General features: G+C 42.2%; 2 protein-coding genes across 2 annotated transcripts in view; one reads left to right on the top strand and one right to left on the bottom strand.

The window, feature by feature from the left end:
- NIT2 (nitrilase family member 2) overlaps positions 1-15,242 on the top strand; it is a 160,072-nt gene extending 144,830 nt beyond the window's left edge. The window contains exon 11 of the mRNA XM_056858634.1: positions 15,233-15,242. The gene's annotated coding sequence lies outside the window, so the exon portion shown is untranslated. The remainder of the gene's footprint in view (positions 1-15,232) is intronic.
- The window catches only part of ABI3BP (ABI family member 3 binding protein), a 166,421-nt gene that overhangs the window by 811 nt on the left and 138,290 nt on the right, over positions 1-27,320 (bottom strand). The window contains exons 39-47 of the mRNA XM_056858638.1: positions 23,472-23,582; positions 19,047-19,178; positions 16,560-16,628; positions 15,592-15,801; positions 14,273-14,381; positions 8,227-8,306; positions 7,846-7,875; positions 5,172-5,333; positions 1,254-1,376 (exon numbers count right to left, since the gene is read on the bottom strand). Coding sequence (XP_056714616.1) covers positions 1,254-1,376; positions 5,172-5,333; positions 7,846-7,875; positions 8,227-8,306; positions 14,273-14,381; positions 15,592-15,801; positions 16,560-16,628; positions 19,047-19,178; positions 23,472-23,582 — 1,026 coding nt within the window. The remainder of the gene's footprint in view (positions 1-1,253; positions 1,377-5,171; positions 5,334-7,845; positions 7,876-8,226; positions 8,307-14,272; positions 14,382-15,591; positions 15,802-16,559; positions 16,629-19,046; positions 19,179-23,471; positions 23,583-27,320) is intronic.

Consider the following 27,320-nt stretch of genomic DNA (forward strand, 5'->3'; position numbering starts at 1 on the left):
ACATGGGTTCCAAGACCTTGTGAATAAACTACTCCGGAGACATAAAGGTTTGCTGGGGTGGGGGGAACAGTAGGAAAGACAGCCATTATATCCACGGATTGCTGGATCCAACCTAATCAGTGGTAATGGCATTGATATTTGCTGAACAAGGAAACTGCCATGTATATATTATCTGAACACTGTAGTCAGTAAATAAAAGTTTAAGGCTCTAGATCGGGTGGGGAACATCAGGCCCGGGGGCCGTTTAAGGCCTGCGAAATCATTTTGTCTGACCCTTCGTGGGCCTGTCAGATCTCTAGCTCAGAAGGATCTAAGACTAGCAATCCGCCCCCTCCCGCGGACAGGAATAGCCTCTATTCAAGGCAGATGTGAGTTTGTTTTGTTGAGAAAAGGAACCTCTTTCCCCCTTTGCTGAACAGTTGTTAGCTATGTAGCTGCTAGGACCGCCCAAGAAACTGTGTTAACCCTTTCCCACCTGGGCCATGGACAAACGTATTCCCTCTGTACTACAAGAGGGCTGGGGGCGGAAATGGCGACAGTGGAGGGATTAAAGGGGGCAGGGCCAGAATGCGCGAAGGGGGCAAGTTCTTAGCCAGTGTGTCCTCATTTCACCCCTGCAGGCAGAGTTAGCAGGAGCCGGCTGTAGAATCCGGCCCTGACCATGCGGAGCAGGAGCAACTCTGGTGTGTGGCTGGACGGCTACGCCCGACTGGTGCAACAGACCATCCTGTGCCACCAGGTGGGTGAATGCACCACCGGTTGGATGCCTGCCTGCTTGCCCGCACGTGGGGGGGTCATCTGGGGCAGCTGCCTGCTTGGGGCTTGGTCGGCTAATTTTTTTGATAATTTTGTATGGCCCGCGAATGATGTTATAAATATCCAAATGGCCCTTGACGGGAAAAAGGTTCCCCACCTCTGCTCTAGATTCATGGCTATTACTATTGTTGTCTATTCAGGTCTAATTTCCCCAGTAACTACTCATAGTTGATGAGACCTGTTTTTTGTACTCAGTACAAAAAGAAATTGTCTTCAGCTTTCAGGCCTTTTCACACATTACATCCAGATTTGCCAAAAACGGTTACTAAAGAGCATACTCTAGTTGAGGAGCCATGCCTAATCCTGTTCCCTTGTATACAGTACACATTTTCAAACAGGAGTTTGTTCTTGTATGTTGTTCACATTTTAAAGCACCATTTAACAAATTTAGTCATACTTTCAAATATTTTCTTCTTTAAAGGGCCTTGTTGACGTACCAATTTTAGTAGGTAGTTGATCTGGTGGAAGCTGTTGCCCTGTCTTTCCATCAAAATAAGAATCCACGAATTGGCAATGGTCTTCTCCATGCCCTCTCTGATCACCTATATTATAAAATTTCCCTGAAAACATTAAGGATAAAAAGATAAACTTTCAATACCATTAGAAGTCGAAACATTCCTTAAAAGGAAGATAACTCCTCACTCTCCATTCCTCTATTAGCTAATGGCACAATTTCCTATTCTTTTACACAGCTATGCATGGTGGGGTGGGGTGGGGGCAGCGGGGAGAGTAGGCACAATTCCCCCTATAGTTAGAAATACATGGGTGTGAAAACCTTACCTAGGCCCCATGCTGGATCAGACTAATTAAATATATGTTAAGCAGGATATACAAATTAAATATATGTTAAGTAGGATATACAAATACTTCAGTGGAAGACTGATACCTTTTATTACCTGCAGATCAAATTCTGTTCCATTAAAACATGGACATAGCAGCAAAGCAAACACTAATACATCTGAATAGGTTCAATAATAACTGTTAACCAGTATTGCACACTTTGCTGGAAAAATGTTAGCACAGTAGATGCTTTTGCTGTTCCTTGGGAAGTCACATCTTGACCCTGCCATGTCCCCATGGACATGTATGCAATTTTGTAGCCATGCAACTCTGTAGCAATGCAACTCTGGGACCTACCCTTCCACTGACAATCTTTGTCAAACAGAGAATAGCCCCCATCACTCTCTGATGGTGCAGTTGATAACAGATACCTGTATCCTTTAACACTAGAGACTATTCCAGGTGATCATCAGTGTGGAATTAGAGTATTATGTTTTGTATGCCTACAATTGTTATATTTTCTCTAAATCAATATTTTAACAGTTTGATTCTTGGTTGTTCCAAGCCACAAAGCATTGTATAAACACTGGTAGAAGTTATCTATTTATTTGTTTACATAAATGCAACAGAGGAACTACAGTGAGTTACAAAGCCACCTATAAGTAATAAACACTCTCTGGAGCCCCTTCAGAAAGCAGTCATTGTGCCAGTCAGTTGCTCAGTGAAGGGCCTCAATCCAAACTCCTGATAAGCACAGTTATTTAAAGGACCGCAGGCACAGCCTCAATAACTGACTTGGAGGAGAAACACTTGCATAGGAGGTGGTTGTTTCAACTGCGCATCCATAGGGTTGCCAACCTCCAGATACTAGCTGGAGATCTCCTGCTATTACAACTGATCTCCAGCCGATAGAGATCAGTTCACCTGGAGAAAATGGCTTTTTGACCATTGGACTCTATGGCACTGAAGTCCCTCCCCTCCCCAAAGCCCGCCCTCATCAGGCTCCGCCCCAAAAACCTCCCGCCAGTGGCAAAGAGGGACCTGGCAACCCTACTCATCTAGCCACACATGAAGGCAAGCTTTTTCCCACATGTGACCTTTTCATGGGTCCAGATAATGCCGTAGACTCATATTTACTGAACCTAGCAGGCGCCTTTTCATCACGCTGTAAAGAAAGTGGTGTCATGTGTGAGATTGCTCTCTCTGAGCCAGAGAGCAAAACCTAGCTACTTTCACACGTGGTTAAGTGATCTCAGAGCAATTTGAGAGTGACAAACATCTTAGATCCCTCTGAGTAGTCAATGGTTTGTGGCAGTTTTCATTAAGGTGTTGCATTTTTGATGTGGGAAATGGCTTCTAGAGATGTTTACATTTTTAGTTTGATGTTAGCCTCATTCCAGTTTTCTGTTGTTCTTTCTCTCTTTTGTTCTGTCTGTCTTATTAAAAAAAATTCAGGGTCCTTTCCACAGCCACTTAAGGAAGGATTCAAAAGTTAAACCCTTCTCTCTTTCTATAAATGCCATTTGCTGAAATGCTTCTACTAGAAGATCGCTAAACGAAGTCTATAGTGGCTGCAGTTTTAGAGGAACAGCACTGGCATGTTTACATTAGGAGAGACACTAAAATAAACCAGAGATCGGAATGACATACATGCTCATTTACTTCCAGTGAGCATTGAGGGATGGAGGCCCCTATCCTTATGTAAATGATTTCACAAGATGACCTGCAGGTCACCTGCAGCTCTGCACTTCTAAAACTTTGTAAAATGATATATCACACTGACAAACAGCGCATTCCTGAGAGGAATGCGTGTGCCGGGCTTAGGAGGCAACGCAGAGCCCGGTCGAAACCACTGCCTGGTGCAAAAAAACCATGCAACCCTCATAGGGGCCGTCGCCAGCCTCCAAAGGCCTTTGGCCACGGCCACTGGCGCAGCTCAGGAATGGGCTGAAAATGTTTCCATCATTGCACTCACTGTGCCTCTGATCAAGACCCATGTGCATGCTGCATTTCCTCTATAACCCACCTCTTTATCAGGTGGCCACTTCTGTCCGCTCCTTTGCCTGACGTACACCTGCCATATGCTCATAAAAAAATACAGCAACCCCAATACTTGACTCTATGTGTTGCAGTAAGGAAGAAGAAGAAGAGTTGGTTTTTATATGCCGACTTTCTCTACCACTTAAGGTAGAATCAAACCGGCTTACAATCACCTTCCCTTCCCCTCCCCACAACAGACACCCTGTGAAGTAGGTGAGGCTGAGAGAGCTCTAAGAGAGCTGTGACTAGCCCAAGGTCACCCAGCTGGCTTCATGCGTAGGAGTGGGGAAACAAATCCAGTTCACCAGATTAGCCTCCGCCACTCATGTGGAGGAGTGGGGAATCAAACCAGGAGTGATGTGCAGTAATAAAGAGGAAGCAAGTGGGGCTAGTCTATTCTACAGTCCTGCTTGTCACATGCCATCCATCTTTCTATAACGGCTTATTGCTATAACTGGTTCGGTAATAGCTAATGACCTTTGGTCAGCATTTAGGTAAACTTTCCCAGCCTTGCCAGGCAAACCTTGTTACTACCCACTTCTGTACCAAAAACCGCTTTGTTCAGTAAATCTAGGAAGTGTCCTACCACTCTGTGCACAGCATGCAGAATTTCCCTGTATTCCTCTCCATTTGTAAACCCCTTTCAAGCCATGGAAAGACCATTCCCTGAGCTGCAGGACCTGCATGCAGGAAAAGCCATGCTGGGCGGGGGGTGGGGGGTGGCTACAGTAAGGAAAGACAAGGGCTGAAATTGCTCCTCCTTCCTGTTCTGCAAGTGCAACTCCATTGACGTAAGAGGTCCATTTCACCCCCTTGTCCCTCCTCACTACAGACAACTGACCTGCACAGCCGTTCCTTCAGATGGATACTGTACCCTTGAGAGCTCCGGAAAACCTCTGTGCACAGAAGGTTGGATACTGCCTACTATGTTCCATCTTCTATGGGAACCCATAGGACATCAGCAGCGATGCCTTAGTTTTTAATTTTTTGATGGTGAGCCTGTAGGCAAAAAACCTGCTTGATTTTATCACACAGGCCATTTATGCTTGCTAATAAGCAGCGCGTTCCAGGCTGAATTGTCCCGCATATTTTTTTTGAGTTTGTCACGGTGAACCGTCGTTCAGGAAGTGCAAAGCCAGGCCATACCTGCTTCACATTACTTAAGAGCCCCTCTAACGCGACCTTTTGTGTTTGCTTTGCCCCCGCCGTGAAGGAAACATGCAAAATCACAGCTGCGCATTAGCGATGCAACCAGCAATTGCTAATGGCTATGCAAACAAGGAGCAGGCGAGTGTGTGTGTGGGGGTGGAATTTTTCCTTTTGCATTGGGACTGTGAATAGTCATTTTAAAGGTCGCGTTTTAAAAAAGAGCTCTGAGCAAGCTTCCAAATTGACCCTGTATAAATGGCATTAGAGTGGCTAAGAATGTTTTTATAGGCGTTTTATCCGTTATAAATGATAAATAATCTTACCGTTCCAGCTATCCTATAAACTTACATGTTGGCAATTCAGTGACACTGCCTTGGATTACATACCTGTAAGTGAATCACTGAGGTAAATTTTGTACCTCAGGGAATTGCATAGTTGTACGCCAACGAACTTCTTGTACCAAGTCCTCTTGACATATTGTTTTCCTTTGCATTCAGAGTAGTCATCAGGATTGAATTTGATTTCGGTCCAAATTGCATCTTTTCCCACTGCAAGGGATCAAGAAATACAACTATTGGCTATAGTGAACCAAAAATGAGTGTGACATAAATATTGAAATCCAGATAAAAATAGTCAACGAAGAAATTGTTAACACTATTAGGAAACGTTTTGTGTCCCTTGAAGTGTACTTTAGGAACTCGTGAGCAATGCAACTCTTTGGTGCAGAACTGAAGCAACTCTACCACAATAGCATTACTCTAGAGTTAGACTGGAGTTATGGCCCTCATATGCTGAACAAACGTTATGTCTGAATGAGATCAGGGCCAGAGTAGAGATGAAACTGGCAAATGTGTTTCTTTTTCTCATTTATTTATTTACTTTGTTTATACCACCACCTTTCTTCTCGATGGAGACCCAAAGAGACTTACATTCTTCTCATCGTTTTTATCTTCTATTTTATCTAGTACCCATTCATATATTAATTGGGAGGTGTTTTTCTTTAACAATAAAACAATCACATGGGAGAAGGACACGGAACCCTCCATCTTTCCTGTGGCTTATACCCCACTTCTACCCCAGGGCATAGCTCCAGGCATTTTTCTATTCAGCTCCAGAACTGCAGCTGGGGAAGAAAAAAGAAAAATATCTGGAGTAATAAGAGAAGAAAAGTTGGTTTTTATACCCCGCTTTTTCTGTACCTTTAAGGAGTCTCAAAGTGGTTTACAACAGACACCTTGTGAGGTAGGTGGGACTGAGAGAGTTCTAAGAGAATTGTGACTAGCTCAAGGTCACCCAGCAGGCTTCATATGTAGGAGTGGGGAAACAAACCCAGTTCACCAGATCAGAGTCCGCCGCTCATGTGAAGGAGTGGGGAATCAAACCTGGTTCTCCACATTAGAGTCCACCGCTCTTAACAACTCGCTGGTTCACAAAATATGCACAGTGCCCCTCTCCAACACACTTCTTTTCCTGTTATAGTAAGACCCTCACTGGAAGTGAGTAAATAATTAGCTTAAATTAATTATCTGATGATTATTCAAAATGGAATCCATAACTTTTCTGGACTTTTGCCTTCGGTCAGTTTTTCATGTGTATTTCCATTGCATGTAGCAATTTGGTGCACTGTTGTAACATATGGCATTGTTATCTTAATTGTACATATACATTCATTATTTTTAATTGGCTCAATGGGGTTTCCCTGGATGTTTTCCCACTGTACGTTTGACTTGGCAGTATGAAGGATTTCCTTCTTTCTTTCTTTTTGCCCATCATAGAAAAGAAAAACCCTGATTTAGAGCTGCTTGGCTGCCTTTGTTTCCGGTGTGCTTAGGACTACCATGTAGAGAGGTTCAGGAGCTTCTGAGGACAGAATAATTGCTGCAACTTTGGCTTACTCGTGGTTGTAAGGTATAACCAGTGCCGGATTTACGTATAAGCTAAACAAGCTATAGCTTAGGGCCCCACTCTCTTGGGGGCCCGCAAAAAATTTAAAGGAAAAAAAACCTGGATGTACATTTCCAAAATATAAGATAAAAAACAAATAAAATAAAACCTACATACAGCAACAGTGTTTGTGTTGTGTAGGCTCCTATGATGTAAGTAATGGGCCCCGCCTGCTAGCCTGCTCCCTAAAATATCACTGGTTTGCTCATTTCTATATATAGGGTGCCTACATTCTGCATGGACTGGTTGCATGGCATATATTCAACACAAAAAACAGCGACAATTTGTTGTTGACAAAGGACAGCGGGACATATAAAGGGCCCCATTACCTTCAATAGCTCAGGGCCTCATCAAACCTAAATCCGGCCCTGGCTATAACTCATGATTTACACACTCACTTTAAACCATGCTTTCAAGTTTTGGTTTACTGGCTGATAGCACGCTAGTTTGTTAATTCAGACATCACACTACCACACAGCATTAGGCTTCTTTAACCATGGTTTGGTATGATGGCCAACCCAAGCTTGTATGTTAGTCACCTTCAACTGGTATCTAATGAACCAACTAAGATACAGCAGAAAGGAAGCATGCTATCACGGAATGTTAAACATGAGTAACCAACATGAATTAACAGACCCCATCCTGACATGGAACTTGTAAGGCAATATACGTTGCAGGTGTGTTTTTCGCAGGCCCCCAATGTTTTCAGACCTCTGTAGAAGCAGAGGTTGGTGGCAAATTTCCTAGAGCACAATGGCAAAGCATTGCTGTGTCTCTGTTAAATCGCTTATGTAGCGAGAAGCAGCCTTTTTCATTTTGCTGGCCTGTCTTTTAATTTAATGACAGGGCTGAGAAAATATGAGCTGTGCCTGGCTCATTTCTGCCCGTTGGTTCTGAGCCACTAGAGCTGCCATGGGAGAGCTACATCACGTTGATTGGGCAGTTCTCAGGTAAACATTTAGACTGGCAGGAATTCTTTGCAAACGGCATAGGTTGAAAAAGTGAAATCATGTGCGAATGCCTTTCTATTTCAGTTCCACTCTGTCATAAAGCTATACATTATCTCACTGCACAAATATGCTCTCATCGAAGTATGCTATATGTATAAGTGCTTACTTGAAATCTGCTCATTCACTCTTGGGTCCGCTAAGGAGGAAGAAAAAAGAATACTAGGTCAGACTGCAAAATAACTTGTAGCATTACAGATACACACTGGAAAAGATTTTTTTTTTTTTTGCTGTAACTGACAAGAATTATAGTTTGTGCAATAGTAACATGGTTTGATATCAGGGCAGAAATAATGCAGATGTAAACTCAACAAATCAGCTGTCCACAGACTTAGAACCATTGCAGGGCAGTGCTTTTAAAATTGGACAATGCAGGTCGATATAAAGCGATGTTCCAGCAATTCTGAATGTAAAACTTGCTGTGGTACTTTACACTTTTAATATTTTAAAAGGGTGCCAGCTAATTGATGCGCTTTAATGAAACTCATACCTGATTCTGTTTTAAATGGCTTTGTTTCACTACTCGGACCTTCACCAAGCGGGTTGCTAGGTATCACAAGGAATTCATAACTAGGAAGAAATTAAGAAAATTGCATTATTTTTCTTTCTATGAATATCAAGCATCAACATAAAGTAAAGCAACAATACTGGCTTACTTTTCATGACTATTGCAAAGATTGCCGAGGTACAGCACGTGAAACATTTTGAGCACTTCAGAAAAATGTAATTTACCCCCCCCCCAATCCCAGATGTTTATAATTTTAGTGTTGGAAAGTGCATGTATCCTGCACTGGACTGAACCCATGCATGTATATTTTGCTATGTGTATATGTGTACATTTTGCTATGTGTATATGTGTATATGCTGCAGGAACCTATAAGTAGGAAGGGTTTTTCGTAGGGCACAACCAAATAGACATGTATCGTATGCATATTTTTAGGATATCATATTGCATCTGGATATTTTGTCTGTGTGGACTCACCCTGAACAACTAAACGTTTATGAAGAAGAAGAAGAAGAAGAAGGACGAGGAAGAGGAGTAGGAGTTGGTTTTTATATGCCGACTTTCTCTACCACTTAAGGAAGACTCAAAGTGGCTTACAATCACCTTCCCCTTCCCTCCCACAACAGACACCCTGTGAGGTAGGTGGGGCTGAGAGAGCTCTTAATAGAACTGTGACTAGCCCAAGGTCACCCAGCTGGCTTCATGTGTAAAGGTAAAGGTCCCCTGTGCAAGCACTGGGTCATTCCTGACCCATGGGGTGACGTCACATCCCGATGTTTTCTAGGCAGACTTTATGTACGGGGTGGTCTGCCATTGCCTTCCCCAGTCATCTTCCCTTTACCCCCAGCAAGCTGGGTACTCATTTTACCGACCTCGGAAGGATGGAAGGCTGAGTCAACCTTGAGCCGGCTACCTGAAACCGACTTCTGTCGGGATCGAATTCAGGTCGTGAGCAGAGCTTGGACTGCAGTACTGCAGCTTACCACTCTGCGCCACGGGGCTCTTGGCTTCATGTGTAGGGGTGGGGAAATCCAGTTCACCAGATTAGCCTCAGCCACGTGGAGGTGTGGGGAATCAAACCCGGTTCTCCATGTGGAGGAGTGGGGAATCAAACCTGGTTCTCCAAATCAGAGTCCACCACTCTTAACCACCACTCTTTTGTCTCAGGGCTCCTTCAGGACTCACAGTAGACACAGTCAGAATTCAGCATGCCATGGCAACAACAGCTACAATCCTACGAACACATTCCTGGGAGTAAGCCCCATTGAATAAAATGGGACTTACTTTTATGTAGACCAGTTTAGACTGCTCCCTACAGTTTTGTTAAACATTTATAATATAGAAACCAGGAACAATGGCTAAAGCATGAAGACTACAAATGAACAAGCAAAAGAAAAAACGAACAAGCAAGCATACCACAGCACAGTTTATGTATCCTGCATATTTATTTATTTAAAACATTTTTATGCCACCTTTCCACCCAATTAGGGTCCACAAGGTGCCAGACATAAAAACATTAAAACAATTAAGAATACAGTTAAAATTATAAAATTCACTTTTAAAACACATGAACACACAGCACTAGAAGGAGGCCCAATACTGTTATGGAGAGTATGACAGATGAGATAAAAAGTTATTCACCTGCTGGAGAAAGACACCAATAGAAGGAGTCAGGTGACTCTCCCTGTGAGATTATTCACAGCCCACTTCATCAGATACCCAACAGATATCACAGCATTATTGTTCCCATGACAAAATCCCTGACTTTCCATCAGATTATCTGAACCAGGCACAGTAATCCTATGGTTCATACTAATATGACCGCTGCTATGCTAGAGTTTACAGCGGTGTAATTTAATTGGCATCCTATGTTCTCCCAGCAGAGAAATTAAAAAAAACCACAATGCTATTTTAAGCAACAGAAAGCACAGCAACACCATTATACACAGCAATCATGGTGTATCATGCTGATGATTTCCCTTATATTTCAAATGCAGACATCTGTGTCTCTCCATCACGTTCCATGGGAGCATTTTAACTTACACCACATCTTTTGCTTATGTTAACGTTATGTTGTTTGTGGGGCAAACCCTGGGCTGGGGGGAGTGAAGTTTTAGTCCTATGCTTTCCGGCCAGTGTAACAGTATAGTTGTGTACATGGGTTAACCTGTACCCCAACTCTATGATACTTCAAGAGCAGATAAATATTATCCAGTATGCACCACGATAGAGGAAGATAGACAATAAGATCGATTAAGCCTGTGCATATTTGCGCTACATGTTTGCCTCAGGTCAATGCCAATATCAGGCATTTCTCACACAACAGCAACTATCCATGTTTATATTTAAAATATACCCATCTTCCATTCCCACAATACTATATATGTGTGTACAGTGCCATCAAGTCACAGCTGACTTATAGCACCCCCTGGTGGGGTTTTCAAGGAAAGCAATTAAGCAGAGGTGGTTTGCTATTGCCTTCCTCAGTCTCCCTTCCAAGTACCGACCCAGCTTAGCTTCTGAAATCTGACGAGGGCAGGTTATAGTGTACCATTCCACATCCCCACAATACTACATACACATGAAAATTTATGTTGATGTAGCAATGCCAGTTGATTCAACACCAGAGGGAAATTAGCCTAAACCTCTAATTTATACAAAATGGCATTTGAATAGAAATAATTTTTTTATTTATCATTGAAGAACTGGGCAAATGCAGCAATAAAAAGAAAAAACAGAAACAAAAATGAAAAAAGCTGGAGGTCTATGAACAGACAATTCCTGGCTCAACACTGCATTATTTGGCATAGTAAGATACCTTTAAGGACAGGCAGGGCAGGGTAAGGAGAAACTAAGGTGCACAGTAGTAGTGCCAAGAATCCCTGTGGAAAACCAATGGCCAATTGCTAATGGGGGAGACTTAGGTCACTTTGGAGCCTCGCATAAGCTACTCTGCATCCTTATCTTTAAGGCCACAGGATAAAGAATGGCACTTTAAATTGGCATCTCCTAATCCCAGGTTTACAATGTCTTCCAACTTTTCTTTACAGCTCACATAAACTAATTATTTCTAGTTGAATGCAGGAGGAAGTTCTGATTTAACTCCCTCCCCCCACCCCATTTCTCTTTCAGCTTCTGCCAACAGAATATTTTAATATTGATAGCAAAATATCTTGGGCACGGCTGCAAAGTTTCCTGACTTTGAATAATGTGCTGTGTGAATTTCAGTACCCTTGAAACAAAATGATTCAGTAAAACAGGAAAAGTACATATGATCTATTAATTAAAATATCATTGCTTTGGAATCCATGGGTGTTGGCCAGAGATTAAGAAAAACACTGATTGATGGAAATGTACTGGAGAAAATGAGATAGCTGTATTACTGTTATCAGCCTTGTGTCCACATTATATGCAGACAAATAGGAATTGTGAGATAATAACCCCTCTTAATTCATGACTTAAAAAAGCAACTTTCCAATTCGATGTCAAAGACATTCAGCTGAGCCAAACTGGACGTCATATGTGACAGGAAATGGGTCAGGGGTTCCCCAACCTGACTTTCAGTCATTCATAATACTAGGGAACTAATGTTCTTAAGTGATCTTGGGCCCAACTCAGAAGGTGGGAAGGGCAGGCTTCAGCCTTTTCTCCTGCACTGTTTTCCTCAGCCAAAGCGGCCATGGGGGATCTGTGGGCCACTAAATGCTGTAGTCAATACACAAGAAGCCTTACAGCAGGGCAAACAGGGCTCCCTATGGCTGTTTCAGCTTGGTGCAGGAGGGAAGGCTCCTCCTCCAGAGCTATACTCTCAAGTTGAATCCAGTCCCAGAGTGCTTGGTAATATTAGTGCCCTGATACGACGTGTGACTGCAAGTTGTGATGGGAGACCCCCTTCCCTGTGTTCACTCAGACCACATGTATTGCCTTTTTTGGCCCTGGTATTTAGCAATACCTATCCTGGTAATGTTCCCTTTCTTTCTAAACATAAGATGCTGGCTATTTAGAACAATAAGATAACAAAAAAAAATATTCCATATTAAATTGGATTTGGTGAAAAATGTTCTGTTTTATTACACTGCTTGTACTTTTTATATGCCAAAGACCCATGCACGAAATATAGACTTTCTTCAGCAACCAAGGAATAATTATACAATAAAAGGGGAATTGCATAAAAACAGAAATAAAATTGTATCTTTTACTAATATATTTTTTTTAAAAAACCAACATTTAACTTGTGAAACAACCAAAAAGCTATAAGATCCAGATAACTTTACTTGGAGAAGAACAAAAGATAAGCATGGGAGCCAGGGTGTACCAAAGTGCAACCAAACAAAAGGAACAAGAGTGTGTAGATTTCAAAGTATAAGAACTCTTTGTGAGGAATTCATGGTGGAAGATAGAAGAAGCAAGAAATATCCATAAGTGGCTTGTATTGAGACCAGGGGGGGCATAAGCACTTGCTGAGCAGCTCAGGGAAAGGACAATCATCTCCTTACCAGTGGTGGAGACAAGGGAGCTGAATAAGGGCCATCTATATATAAGCTTCCAATTACTAGTATTGGCCACTAATGCCACCAATCTGCAGTGGGTGCTGCAGGGTAGTCAGCAGCTGTATACCTGAATGTTGATGACCCAGCCCCACTGTTCTCTTACGATGCTCACTAGTAGAATCAAATAATACATTTCTTGGCAATGGCCCTTTTCTGCCCTCAGTCCTATCTTACCAGCCAACATTGATTATTGCCCCCAGGTAAATTCCCTGTTACCCAGGCAGGTATTTGTGTCACAATCTCTGACAACTGGGTAGTATGAAGAAATGAACAGTTGTAACTGGGGAATTTTATGGTTGCTGTTAATTTAGATAATCTGCAGGAGCATAGTATGTCAACAAAGACTAATCTCCTATTTGTCTGGCAAAGGCTGTGACCAACAGCTAAATCAGTTTTATCCAGGCTGTACTAAAATGTAACGGCCATGGATCCAAAAAGACTTAAACACATGTAACTCTGTGTTGGACTATAGCCAAAGTATGCAACTAGCCATGTCCTGCAGTTGATGTGTAAAATTTATTAGTGGTCCGACAAGCTGGTGAACTGTATCTTACCCTTTGTGGACACTTTATTTCTTTGTGAATCTCTTCAGAGGACAACAGCCACTAAAATACCAAGGCACTTGGGTATGAATATCCATAATATAAAAATGTTTTGACTGAGTACTCCAACAAATTGTGTTCATTCCAATCACATTTAATGGTTGGAAGTATGCTGAAGGAACTAAAGTTATGGTAAAATGTTTTGTACTTTCCTAGTTGCTTGCATTTTGTCAAGTCCTCAGATGTTATTTTTCCTTACTCTGAAACACTGCAAACATTATTCTTGAGAACTCTCCAGATTTAAAAGCCAAAACATTTCTCACCTAAGGAAACAAAAATAACCATCAAAAAGTACCGATTATCCAGCATGTGTTGCTATGAGAAAATGGAACACCTGCATTAGGCCTCTGTCCTTAATAAGTAAATGGAATTTTCCAGAGAGCCAGCTGTCCAACAAAATCAAAAAGCAAGAAATGCTCATAACTGACAAAGACTATTACTGTGTTAAAAGGCAATGCGTAGCACGAATATCCCTGAAGTGCAGGAGAATTACCTCTTGATATCATGTCACTGTCTTAGCCAAATTCATGTCAAGATAAGTACATGCTTAGAAACTTCCATTGGTAGCCCTTCTGCAGTAGTCTCCAGTTATTCCACTTAATCCTTTGAATTGATCTATCATTCATTTATAAGACACGTTTTACAAATACAAGTCCTTGTTCACTATAAACAAGGCTAGGGGGTATTATAACGTCTTCTTGACAGCACCACACTGACTTATCACTGACAGTTTCTCATCGCTTCTGAAATGATGCCACTAATGACTAAGAGGAGTGACTAAAGGAAACGAGTCCTATCAAAATATGCACACAAAGTTATTTGTCAAACCATTCTCAATATTACAGTCTAGATTTTGATAAAATTTCCTTACTGTGTTACCTTGTATTAGGTTTCAGGTTCTCCACGGTAGAATGGGTAAGATTTGTAGTGATAATGGACTTGTCCTTTCCATTAGTGACTCCATTTTCAGTTGATACAACTTTATATTCTGAAATCAAGAAGCGAAATCAATCAGTCATACAATTCAGCTCATCTTATTTCTTTAACCTGCTGCCTCTTTTGTGTAGCCACCAGTACTTAACGCTTTTAGTGTAAACCAGTTAAAAACTGGGGTAAATAGGGTTGCCAGGTCCCTCTTTGCCACTGGTGGGAAGTTTTTGGGGTGGAGCCTGAGGAGGGCGGAGTTTGGGGAGGGGAGGGACTTCAATGCCATAGAGTCCAATTTTTTTAGATGTATGAAACATCCATAATATTGAACCAGCCATGACTACATAGATAGTGCTTGGGTAGATAAATGCATTCATGTCTTTTTAAAGCTGCTTTGAGCTTCCAAAGACCACCAGGATTTGATTGTAATAAATCAATAACTAATGGCCAAGACACCTATGATTAGCACATTAAGACCCTATACACATGTATTGAGAATAAACCCCATCAAACTAACGTTGGCCCCGCCCCACAGCCGGCGCTGTTACACCCCAGGAACGCCTCCTGGGGTGCCGGAACGCCTCCCGGCTCGCCGCCGTGTCCTGTGCCGGCAGGAGGCAGCAGCGGTCGGGGAGCGGCACCCGGCCCTGCACGCCGGCGCTGGGGCCACTCACGCCGGCGTGCGCCTTCCTGGCACTGTGCCCCTGTGCCGGCGGAGGCAGTAGTCGGACTCCTAAGGGCTTTGGGCCCATTTTTCAGGAATGGGCTGTCACTTCCTTAGATATGTAAGAATAGCTCCACAAGACTGGGTTGAAAGACCACATGTTTACTTTGGCACAACTGAATGCACTGGGACATTTCCAAGTAGGAAATGTCAGGCAACAATTCTACCAATACCTACAAAACCCAGAGATGTTCTGTGGTATAGATATTACAAATGGAAACTTTTGAGTATTTGGGGAAAGTTGTTTTGAATGCTTTAGATACCTCTCTAATTTAAACAAGTTTGCAAGTGGCAGAAAAGTCAGAATTGGTTATAGGAATAATGTGTTATCACAAACAGATAACACAGTACAAAAATGAAGCATCAATAGAAGTGAAACTTAATATCATACAATTCATGCTAACATTGTAAGAGACTCAAGACAATAAACTGCATAACACTTTTTATATTATGGTCTTGGCTCTGTCCAAAAATGTTTCTCATAAATGAATTAAAGAGAAATGAAAGTGAGCATCACATTCAAATTAAAAGCAGACAACACTCTAACCTGTGACTGTGTCATTTTGTGGTTTTTCCCAATCCAGTACGACAAATGATGAACAGCCCTCAACGGTCACCACAGTGAGGTTGGTAGGAGGATTTTGTGGAGGGTTGAGGGCTGGTTTGTTGTCGCTTTCTTCTTTTGGGAAGTGCTGGAGAGTATCTGTGATGGAACACGGAACATCGCCTTCCTTTTTCACGTACCTCACATGATCACCTGTAAGGAAAACATCCATATTTAAAAAGAACATGAGGTGGTAAACCTGTGCCTGAAGTGTAACTTAGCTGAGGGCTCATTTATAGAAATGTTTCTTATCCTTGGAAACATTTTGATGCTTAGAAAACTCAGCTAGAACCTTGATGGCTAGTTTTATGTGCAGGTCTTCTCCAATTTACAAGCTCTGTCACAGGAATCTTCACCTGTGATCTGAGGTTTACTATCTCATGTGCTGTTTATAAGGCTAAGCCATAGTATTATAGAACTCTACAGTCCTTGAAAGATGTACACATGGAGGAAGGTACCAGGTTTGAGCATTTGCTTAACCAACTGTGGCTAACGTAAAGTTATTTCATCATTCATCATTACACCCTATTCTGCTCTTTATTTCATCATTACACCCTATTCTGCTCTATTATTTTTATATTATTTTGTAGTTCTCTAGCATGTCTCAATAGGTTGGATCCTAACAACTGTGCAGGGTACTCAGAAAGGATCTTTGTTATCTCTCTCTCTTCCCAGTGGAGTCCCCTGAACATTCCTGAGGGCTGAGAACATTGGGAATGGGATATGATGTGGAAGACTGCCACTCGAAGTAGCCATCCCCCCAGACCATTGAATGAACACAGCAAGAGCCTGCACAGAAGAGAGTGAATTCTCCTACCCCCACCCCCACCCGTGGTAGACAGGACAGATGGACAGGACAAAAATATATGTGCTGATATAGATTCCTTCAGTATCAGCTTTTTAAGACATACCTTTATACCTTGGTTTGCCTGCTATATCAGTCTCGGATGTAGGCTGTGTGCTGAACACAGTTGTGTTACCTAAGGAGAAGAGAGCCACAACAAAACATTTAAAATAACACTTCATATTTCATTTTCATGTGAATCTCAATCAATTTCTGAAAAGCCTCTTCTTGGTACATACTCGGAATTACATTAGGTTTTTCTTAGGGAAGAGACAAATTTGGCTGTGATGGAGATGCCAAAGGCTATTGGAGATGCCAAAACAAAGATAATCATAACCCAAATGACTGAGCTCATTATTGCTGTTGGAGATGATTCATGTGTAATATACAAAATCCTTGTTAAAATTCTCAAAAGATTCATTTTGTGTTTCACTGACATTTCAGCCATTTAACTCATTGTCTATTTCTCCTCAGGTAGCACAGGTCTTGTACTTTGCAACATTTAAAAAATGTTGGCAAATAGGACCATCTTTTTTATAGCATGCCATGTCCCATTAATAGTCAGGAAAAGTTATGCATACACAAGCTGCAAGCCAATGGAAACATGCCAAGCAAAATTAGTACCAGTGAATCTCTTCTGGAAACACAAACAGTTATAACTCCAGTGGACCAGACTGCAAACTAAGGATCCACTACACATGATGCTGAAGTTTTACGATTTGAAAGTCAAATTCTTTGCAAGTTGTAGCCATGGACATGGGTGATGGCAAACCTTGTGCCTGTTCAGTTCTCCCAAGAGGAGACTGTGACTCCATCCCACCCTTCCTTCAGACAAGGTGATGGGAAAGGGTGGGGTTTGTGAGCAGCCCCCACAGATGGGGAGGCATTTGCCCCTCCAGACATGGGTGCATGGAGGAGCACCAGCATTCGGGGTGTAGGGAACAAGCAATGGCTCTTCAAGGACCTCTGGGTCCTTGCCCTCTTTGTCCCTTTGGCCATGAAGCCAAACTGTGCTTGTTTAGTTCTCCCAGTATTCCTGCTGGGAATATACTTGAGTAGCCAACTCAGTATGAAAACAGATGGAATGTAAAAGTTAGACCTCACAGTGCAAATGAAATGTTGCTCAGCTGATGCCTTGTCCCCCCTCCCGCCTTTTTTTTTTTTAATAAGCATGTACTGTTATAATTTTTCTTTTCAGAATTTTACTACAGGAGAAGTAACTTTTAAATTGTCCATGGTACAGCTGCTTTAAAATTCCACTGATCTATATTTGTTGTGTATTTGAAAGATTTATATCCATACTCCCAATAAAAACACTCCCAAGGTAGCTTACAACATCCATGAACCCATAAGGCTAACAATCAGAATGAGCATCATCAAAATAAAAATAAAATAATTAAAAACAGCAGTGAGGCCATTATTACATGTGACAATAAGAGAAGGACACATTAAAAAATAAAACAATAAAAATGGGTTCTAGATCAAAGCAAAGCTGAGCTGTCCCTAGAAGCTAAAACGACTAAACTGAGGCTATCGTACTTTGGTCACATTATGAGAAGAGGAAAAGACAATGCTAGGAAAAGCTGAAGGCAGCAGGAAAAGAGGAAGACCCAACATGAGATGGATTGACTCTATAAAGGAAGCCACAGCTCTCAGTTTGCAAGACCTGAGCAAGGCTGTTAATGACAGGACATGTTGGAGGACATTGATTCATAGGGTCGCCATGAATCAGAAGTGTGACTTGACAGCATGTAACACACACACAGCTTAAAACCAGACATACAGTAGTACAAACACAGAAGAATTAAATATAAGGTAGTACTGTAGTTTAAAACCCACAATAAAGCTAGCAGAAGAACTAGCAAAATTAAAACCAGTAAAAGGTTTGGGTACAATCAAAATGTCTCCCCCCATTAAAAAAAAGGCAAAGGTCCCCTGTGCAAGCACCGGGTCATTCCTGACCCATGGGGTGATGTCACGTCCCAACGTTTACTAGGCAGACTTTGTTTACGGGGTAGTTTGCTAGCGCCTTCCCCAGTCATCTTCCCTTTACCCCCAGCAAGCTGGGTCCTCATTTTACCGACCTCGGAAGGATGGAAGGCTGAGTCAACCTTGAGCCAGCTTCCTGAAACCATCTTCCGTTGGGATCGAACTCAGGTCTTGAGCAGAGCTTGGACTGCAGTACTGCAGCTTACTACTCTGCGCCATGGGGCTCCCCCCATTACTAGTATTTAAATCTTCAGCCATCCGTGAGCTCTCTGCATCAGCTAACACCCACATCCACAGGCTTAATCCTACCCTGATTATTGCACCTATACTGTTCACTCTGTCCTCTTCCCTACTTTATGCTCTCCCTCTGGATAGGCTTTGTCACTGGATGAGATTCTGGAGAATGGCACAAGATGAATGAGCAAAAGCTCTGCTGATCCTTGGATTGATGGGATGTCACCAGTACAGCCATTGGACTACTGGAATTTTAAACTATGGATTGGGCTGACAGTTTGAAATGGTCACAAACAAGGAAAAGACCTGAATGGGTAACTCAAATCCTTACTGTAATCTGGAGAAGCAGAAGCAGTAGGAGGCTTTTTGGGTGAGCCTGTTCTCACAAGTGTTGTTGGTCTCATAGGCTTTGCAAAAGAAGATGCTGTGGCGAGTGGAGGGGCCCGTGGCATCAAAATATTTCCTGTTTGGGGAAAAAAAAGGCAAACCTGAAGATTAGAGTTGGAATTAATGCAGCTTAAAAAGGTAAGGGTAAAGGTTCCCTGTGCAAGCACCGGGTCATTCCTGATCCATGGGGTGATGTCACATCCCGACATTTCCAAGGCAGACTTTGTTTTCGGGGTGGTTTGCCATTGCCTTCCCCAGTCATCTTCCCTTTACCCCCAGCAAGCTGGGTACTCATTTCACCGACCTCAGAAGGATGGAAGGCTGAGTCAACTTTGAGCTGGCTACCTGAAACCACCTTCCGTCGGGATCGAGCTCAGGTCATGAGCAGAGCTTTTGACTGAAGTACTGCAGCTTAACACTCTGCGCCATGGGGCTCCTAATGCAGCTTACATTCTAACTAAAATGTTTCATAATTCATGGATAGATAGATAGATAGTTTATTTGCGGCCCTTGGCCAGATAAAACAAGATACATGGACTAAAATGGTCTTACCGACAAAGGGTTACAGTCCGAGTCTTAAGTCACTTAAAAAAATAAAAATAATAAAATAAATAACATCCAAGTTACATCTGCCATTTGGACTAAGAGACTACTCTGTGGCAACGAATCTTCATTGCAGCCATACAAAATTTTGCTACCTGAGAGGTGATTGAGGGATTATCTCCTTGTAGGAGCTTTTCTATCTTTTCTCTTTCCCTTTCGGGTCCCATTCTCAGTATGAGGGGCTCAATAAACTTAGAACGGGGTATAGTGTAAAAGTTACAGTTCAGGAGAACATGTTCAGTGGTTTCTAAATCCCTGGATTTGCAGGGGCATAGTCTCTCTGCCCTGGGTATCTTCTTGAATTTCCCCTCTAACATAGCAGAGGGTAAGGCTGCGCACCTAGCCAAGGTAAAAGCCCTCCTATATTTGTTTATCTCTAAGTAACGGAGATAGGCTGCCGGTGCAAGGATAAATTTGGAGTGGGGGGGAGCCATAAATAGGGGCACTCTTGCTAGATCTACTTGTTGCTCGATATCTTTAACCCTTTGGTTTATAGTTGACTTAGCTTGATCCCACCGTAACTGAAGTAGTGCTAGGGGGGTAAAACCCAGGTTATTTAGTTTGTCTTCAATGGCTAGTATCCACTTTGACCTAAAGGTATCACAAAGAATCAGTGGAAGAAGACCCTTGGGGTTGAAATTAATTTTCAGCCAGAGATAAAGCGAGGACAAGACAACCCTTGCCTCCACCTTCATCATGCCAGTTTCTAAACGGATCATAGCATTTGATACACATCTTGGCAATTGCAGGGCAGCTCTAAGAAACTTGGACTGCACTCGTTCCATGGGAATAAGACATGAGGGTGGAGAGTCAAGTTGTGTTCCATATAACATTTGTGCTAGAGTTTTCGCCTGAAAAAGTTTAAGGGCGGCTGGAATATAGTGTGCCCCTTTGGTCCAGAGAAAATTTATTATTGAATGGGCTGATCTTTCCCCTAAATTGGCAACATAGGTATTATGGGCCAGCTTGGAGCCAGATGCCTGGATTGTAGTTCCAAGATATTTGAATTGGGTTACCTGTTCCAACCTATGGCCATTTATGCTCCACCTCCTATAATTAGGGCGATTACCAAAAGCCATTACTTGTTTTGTCATAATTAATAGTCAGGCGTTCCTTCTCACAGAATGTTCCCACTCTCACTAGCGCCCTTCTTAGGCCAACTGGGGTTCTTGAAAGAAGTACCGCGTCATCGGCATTGAGCAGAATATGAATATGCCTGTCTGCTAGTTTAGGTGGATGTAAATCCGGTGCGTTCAAGGAACTATGTTATTTATATAATAGGCAAATAGCAGGGGGGTGAGAAAACAGCCCTGCCTAACTCCTCTATAGGTGTTTATGGGGACGGTAAGATGTCCTCTTCTATTGCACCTGACTCTCAGTACTGTCCGTTCATGTAGGGCTCGCAGCAGCAACAGAAGCCTTTTATCTACATTTGAGGCTTCGAGCTTGTCCCAGAGTAAAGGTCTGGAAATCGAATCAAATGCTGCCCTAAAATCAATGAATGCCGCATATAAAAAGGGTTGTCCCTTATTAGAATATTTCTCTGCTAGATGTTGCAGGACAAGGCAGTGCTCTATCGTTGCTCTCCCTTCCCTAAAGCCTGCCTGCTCTATTGCCAAAATATCCTCTTGATTGAGCCAAAGGGTTAATTTATCTAGCAGGTGCCTTGCATATAATTTGCTGATGACACTTATAAGACTAATTGGCCTATAGTTGGAAAGGTCCTTTCTACTTCTTTTTTTATAAAAGGGGACGACTATTGCCAGCCCCCAATCTTTAGGGATTCTTCCAGTGGAGTCTATGTAGGTAAACAGTGCGGATAGAAAGGGAGCCCACCAATCTATTTTCTCCTTGATAAACTCTGGGGGGATACCATCATATCCAGGAGCTGTTAATATGGTATTTGACCTCATTTATTACATAGTTCATAGAAGAGCTCAAGTTTCTTACGACCCTCCTCCCCCGATTAATTCTAGAAACATACAGGCATTTTCAGATGAGCGTTAATCATTTGTCAACTTCCAATGGTTAAGGAAGCGCTTACTTAATCAAGACGTTTCTATATATCTCACCTATATGCTATTTTCTAGTTTTTTCTTGGGTTACTTCTATTGTAAACGATGGGATGAAAGGTTTAAACACAAATGCCCTGATCCACCCGTACACATCACCAGGCTTTTACACTTCTGGCACTTGCTGGATCAGGAATTGCAGGCATAAACTGGATGTGCATCCAAACATGTATTGGAACGTGTATTTGAGTATGCCTGCACTCTTTGTATGAGATGCATATTCCAATGTGTATTTGAATACATATCCCACCTTGCCAGTGCAATTTTGTTTTGCTGTCAAGTCACATCTGACTTATGGGTGGTTTACCACTGTCTGCCTCTGCATCACAACCCTGGTATGCCTTGGAGGTCTCCCGTCCAAATACTTGCCAAGGTTGACCTTGCTTAGCTTCTGAGATCTGATAAGATCAGACTAGCCTGGGGCGATCCAGGTGAGTGTAACTCACCTCTTTAAAAATACCTCTTATGAAATATAACCCAAAGAAAAGGAGGGAAGGCGGCAGGGTATAGCCCGATCTCGTCAGATTTCAGAAACTAAGCAGGGTTAGTACGTGGAAGAGAGACCTCCAAGGAAGACTCTGCAGAGGAAGGCAATGGCAAACCACCTCTGCCTCAGTCATTTGCCTTGAAAACCCCACCAGAGGTTGCTATAAGTCAGCTGAAACTTGACGGCACTTTACACAAACGCCCAATCCAAAGAATAACAAATACTTTGCAAAATATTTTGGCATGCTTTACTGTTTTAATACAAGTTCTGTGGAACAGCCTTTATCCAACCCCTTTAATTAGCCAAGACTGCCCCAAGAACTCCTTTTTTATTAGAAGAGCAAGCTAGAAATACTTTGAATAAATACGTGAATGCCAAACCACATAGAAAAGGATTCTCTATGATGACATCCCACTGCATCTTATACTATTAACCACAAAGGTGATGTTCTTTCTCACGCACATCAGCTATTTTGGAAGTGACTCCTGTGCAGCTTGGTCTACATATCCAGGGGGTTCAAGAGTGAAAGGGTAATAATCTGGATCCACTGGTTTTGATGTAGTGTTTCTGTGTGGACCCTTTCTGAATGCCCAGGACTTATGATCACATCCATGCTATGACCTGTGAGCAATTTTTTACATTTCTTATACTGTTCTGTAGGGTATCTGCATGAACAGCAACATAACTTTAATTGTCTAGATGTCTGTGAGACATTCTAGAAGAAGAAGACTTGGTTTTTATATGCCAATTTTCTCTACCTTTTAAGGAGAATCAAACCAGTTTACAATTTCCTTCCCTTCCTCTCCCCACAACTGAGGCTGAGAGAGCTTGAAAAGAACTTTGAGTAGCCCAAGGTCACCCAGCTGGCTTCATTTGTGGGAGTGGGGAAACCAACCCGGTTCACCAGATCAGAGTCTGCCACTTATGTGGAAGAGTGGGGAATCAAACACGATTCTCCAGATTAGAGTACACCGCTCTGAGCCACTATACCACACTGGCTCTCTGTGTGTAAGTAGCCTCTAAAAAGGTATTACAGAATTGTTGCTTTCTGAATTCTACAACAGTGTTTCTCCCAAGATACAGTCCTTAAAAAAAAGGAGAAAGTTCTACTGGATTCAAGTAAGCATTTTATTCTAGTAACTTGAAGAAACATTTCAGGATTATGGCCATAAACTGGAAAGGAAAAATGTTTGAAAAAGGAACATACCTGAACTCCCAGGTTTACCCGTCACCGTGTTTGGAGGCAAAGGTTTTCTTCGCATTGCTGTAGGCTTGGCAGGAGCTAAGGGTGGTCGTGGAGGGTCAGGTGGTGTAGCTACTGTATAACGTTACAAGACACCACTGTTAGCGGAGGAACCGCACATCACGTAACCAGAAAGAGAAAAATGGCTAATAGCTACACTTCTCAAGCAAAATTTTAAGGCATGAGCTTCAGCGATAAGAACTGCAAAAAGAACACAAAACACAAGACAGGGAAGAGCTGAAAGGAGTTATTTTGAGCTTTTACATTTCTAGCATGAAAATGAGCATGCTTCCAGCATTAGACTAAAACAGCACAGCAAGGTGGCTAAGTCAGTTCACAAAAAAAGTTTGCTTCTTAGTTAAGAATGATCATCGTCTTGTTATGGGGTATGATATTGCTCAAAAATGGATTAATGAAGAGTTAGATCATTGTTTTCTAATGAAGTGGTGAAAAGTTAGCACACTGCGGATTGTTTTCCGGGGATACGGCATTTAAGCTCACAGTTGTAAAGCACAGTTCATTAGAGTAGGGACACAAGTTTCCTGGGGGGCTTCCTGTGGGGCTTGCATCCAGTGCTTCTGAACAGCAAAATTGTGCATAGGAGTTCAGTGAAGGAAGTCAAGGGGAAGGTGGAGAGATTCTCAGTTTCCCAAAAAGGACATACAAGCTGCACAGTAGCAAGGAGGGCAGATTACCACTGCAACAGTAATCTGCATAGATTCAGGTAAGCCCCCAATTTCAACCCTAAATCACCTTTAAACAACCAAGCCAGTTATGAAGGTAGAAAGCCAGCAGGAGAGTGAGGGCTACCCAGTGTTCTGCAGGGAGTGCCCCATGTATGATTATCTGCCCACTGGGCAGAAATTGTAGCTGTGTGCTTGATGCATGGAGATCTTGGTTCTCAGAGAACAGGTTCATTCCCTTGATGCTAGGGTTGCTGACCTGGAGAAGCTGAAGGACAGAAAGAGAGGTATGTGGATGAGACCTTCTGCAACCTACTAGAATGGTCCCACTCCTGTGCTGACAGCTTTTCTGCCATCATGGAGATTGAGGGTCTCAAATTTGGATGGTGTCAGGCTGAGGAGGAGAGACATAATCTCTTAGATGGGACACCTTCCTCAGATGATGGACCAATATCCTCTTGTACCAAGGATACCCCTCTGGGGTTGGTGGGCTTTTCAAGTGGATTATTCAATTATTAGGAATATAGAGAGTTGGGTCTGTGATAGGTGCTTTAATTGCATGGTGACTTGCCTGCCTCATGCAAAGCGAACACCCACTGTCTAGATAGCTTGATAGATAGTGCTGGGGAGGAGTCAGTGGTTGCCGTAACACTGGCACCAATCAAATTGGGAAATGGAGTCATGAGCTCCTCAAGGAAAAATTTAGGGTACTAGGCAGAAAGTTAAACGCTAGGACCTCAAAGGTATGATTCTCAGAATTTATACCAGCTCCACATGCAGGGCCAGCTAAAGCAGATAATGTGACTAAAGCCGATAATGTGGTGATACTCATTGACTTCAACTACTTTCACATTGACTGGTCCGCTTGTGTCATGCTGTAGAAATGAAATTCCTAGACATTATAAATGACTGCACTGGAACAACTGGTCCTAGAGCCAGCCAGAGGGGCGGTGATCTTGGACTTGGTTCTGATCAGGGCTTACGACCTGGTGTAAGAAGTAGATGTTGTTGTACCAGTTGGGAGCAGCGACCACAATTGTCTTAAATTCAGCATTCATGTCAATGGAAATTTACCCCTAAAGTCCAAATGGTAGTATTTGATTACAAAAGAGGGAACAGTACAAAAATGAGGGGACTAGTTAAAAGGAAGATGAAAGGGAAACACAAGAAAGTCAGATCCCTACAGGATGCTTGGAAGCTATTTAAAACTACACTAATTGAAGCTCAGATAGAATGCATTCCCCAGGTTAGGAAAGATACTGTCAAGTCTAAAAGTATGGCTAATAACCCAATCAAGGAGGCCATAAAAAGCAAAGAGACTTCTTTTAACAAGTGGAAAGGTCCTAATGAAGTGAACAGAAGGGAGCACAGGGCAAAAGAAGTGTAACTTAATAATTAGGCATGCAGAAGCAAGAGGAAATCCCAGAGATTGAAAAATGGTGAGAGAAAATGGCAGAATTTGCGGTGATGGCCAAGTTGACGCATTTGGTGAACAAAGACCCCTGGGGGAATTGCAAAGAAAATGGGGAAATTATTATGATTATGCAAAACAATTATGATGATAAAGTAAAATATTGATATGGAGAAACTTATATTAAGATAGATATGCTACAGCTTTTTAATAGTATCTTTATGGTATTGATGGAGCAGATATTTCAAATATATTAACTTTAACTATGAGTAATATTTAATCTAGATTGTTATTCTTATTAAGATCACCTTTGAATTAGTTAAAAGATGAATGATATTATGCATGGACCAGGATTAATATAGCATCTAAGATTGGATATTATGGGAGTTGCAAAATGGATTTTATAATTAGTAACTAACAGGTTAATATTTCATAGCATAATGAGCATTGGAATGAGCATTTGGAAGGGCGGAATGACTGAATATATGTTGTTGTTTGTTTTGTTTTATAAAAATAATAAAATTTATTTTAAAAAAATAATTAGGCATGCAAAAAGAATTTGAGGAATGGATTGCTAAAAGCATAAAAACAAACAATAAGCATTTTTTAAAATATATCCAGAGTAGGAAATCAGCCAGTTGGGCTTCTGGATGATCAAGGAATAAAAGGATTGCTAAAGGAAGGTGGGGATATGGCAGAGAAGCCCAATTAATTCTTTGCATCTGTATCCACTGTGGAAAGTGTGGGGCAGGTACCACTGCTATAGCCACTGTTTTCAGGAAGGGAATCTGAAGAGCTGAGTCAAATTGAGGTGGCAAGAGATGAAGTTCTATTGGGAAAATTAAAAACTGGTATCTTCAAGTCCTGATGGCATGCACCCAAGAGTTCTTAGGGAACTCAAATGTGAGATGGTTGATCTAATCCTGTATATGTAACCTATCACTAAATTCAGCTGCTGTACCAGAAGTAGCAAATATTACACCAGTTTTTAAAAAGGAGTCCAGAGGGAAACCAGGAAATTTCAGGCCAGTTAGCCTAATGTCTGTCCCAGGCAAATTATTTATTTTATTCTATTTCTATTCTGCCCTTTCCCGACCAAGTAGAAACTGTAATCAAATATAGAATTACTAAGCACGTAGAGCAGGGATATTCTGCCAAGGGCCATTTGAATATTTACAATATCATTCGCGGGCCATACAAAATTATCAACTTAAAAATTAGCCTGCTATATTCTTGGGCGGTCCTAGCAGCTCCATAGCTAACGACTCTTCTGCAAGGGGGAAAAAGGTTCCTATTCTCGGCAAAACAAACTCACATCCGCCTTGAATAGAGGCTATTCCTGTCCGCCGGAGGGGGCGGATCACCAGTCTTAGATCCTTCTGAGCTAGAGATCTGCCCGGACCCACGAAGGGCCAGACCAAATGAGTTCGCGGGCCTTAAACGGCCCCCGGGCCTGACGTTCCCCACCCCTGACGTAGAGGAACAAATCCTGCTGAGGGGAAATCAGCATGGCTTCAGCAAAGGGAAGTCCTGCTTCACGACCTTTTGGAGGTTTTTTTTTGAGAAAGTGAGGCCTGGCGCCAAAGTGCCCTCCCATAAAAGCCGAAATAGGCCCAGAAAGGACCCCGCCCCCTTCCTTTTACTCACAGAATCAAGCCTGTAATACTTTGGTTGCCTAACAATAGCCACTGAGTGAATCCATTGCTTAAAGCTACAGGC

The sequence above is a fragment of the Euleptes europaea genome, chromosome 12, assembly GCF_029931775.1.
Source record: "Euleptes europaea isolate rEulEur1 chromosome 12, rEulEur1.hap1, whole genome shotgun sequence".
NCBI lineage: Eukaryota > Metazoa > Chordata > Lepidosauria > Squamata > Sphaerodactylidae > Euleptes > Euleptes europaea.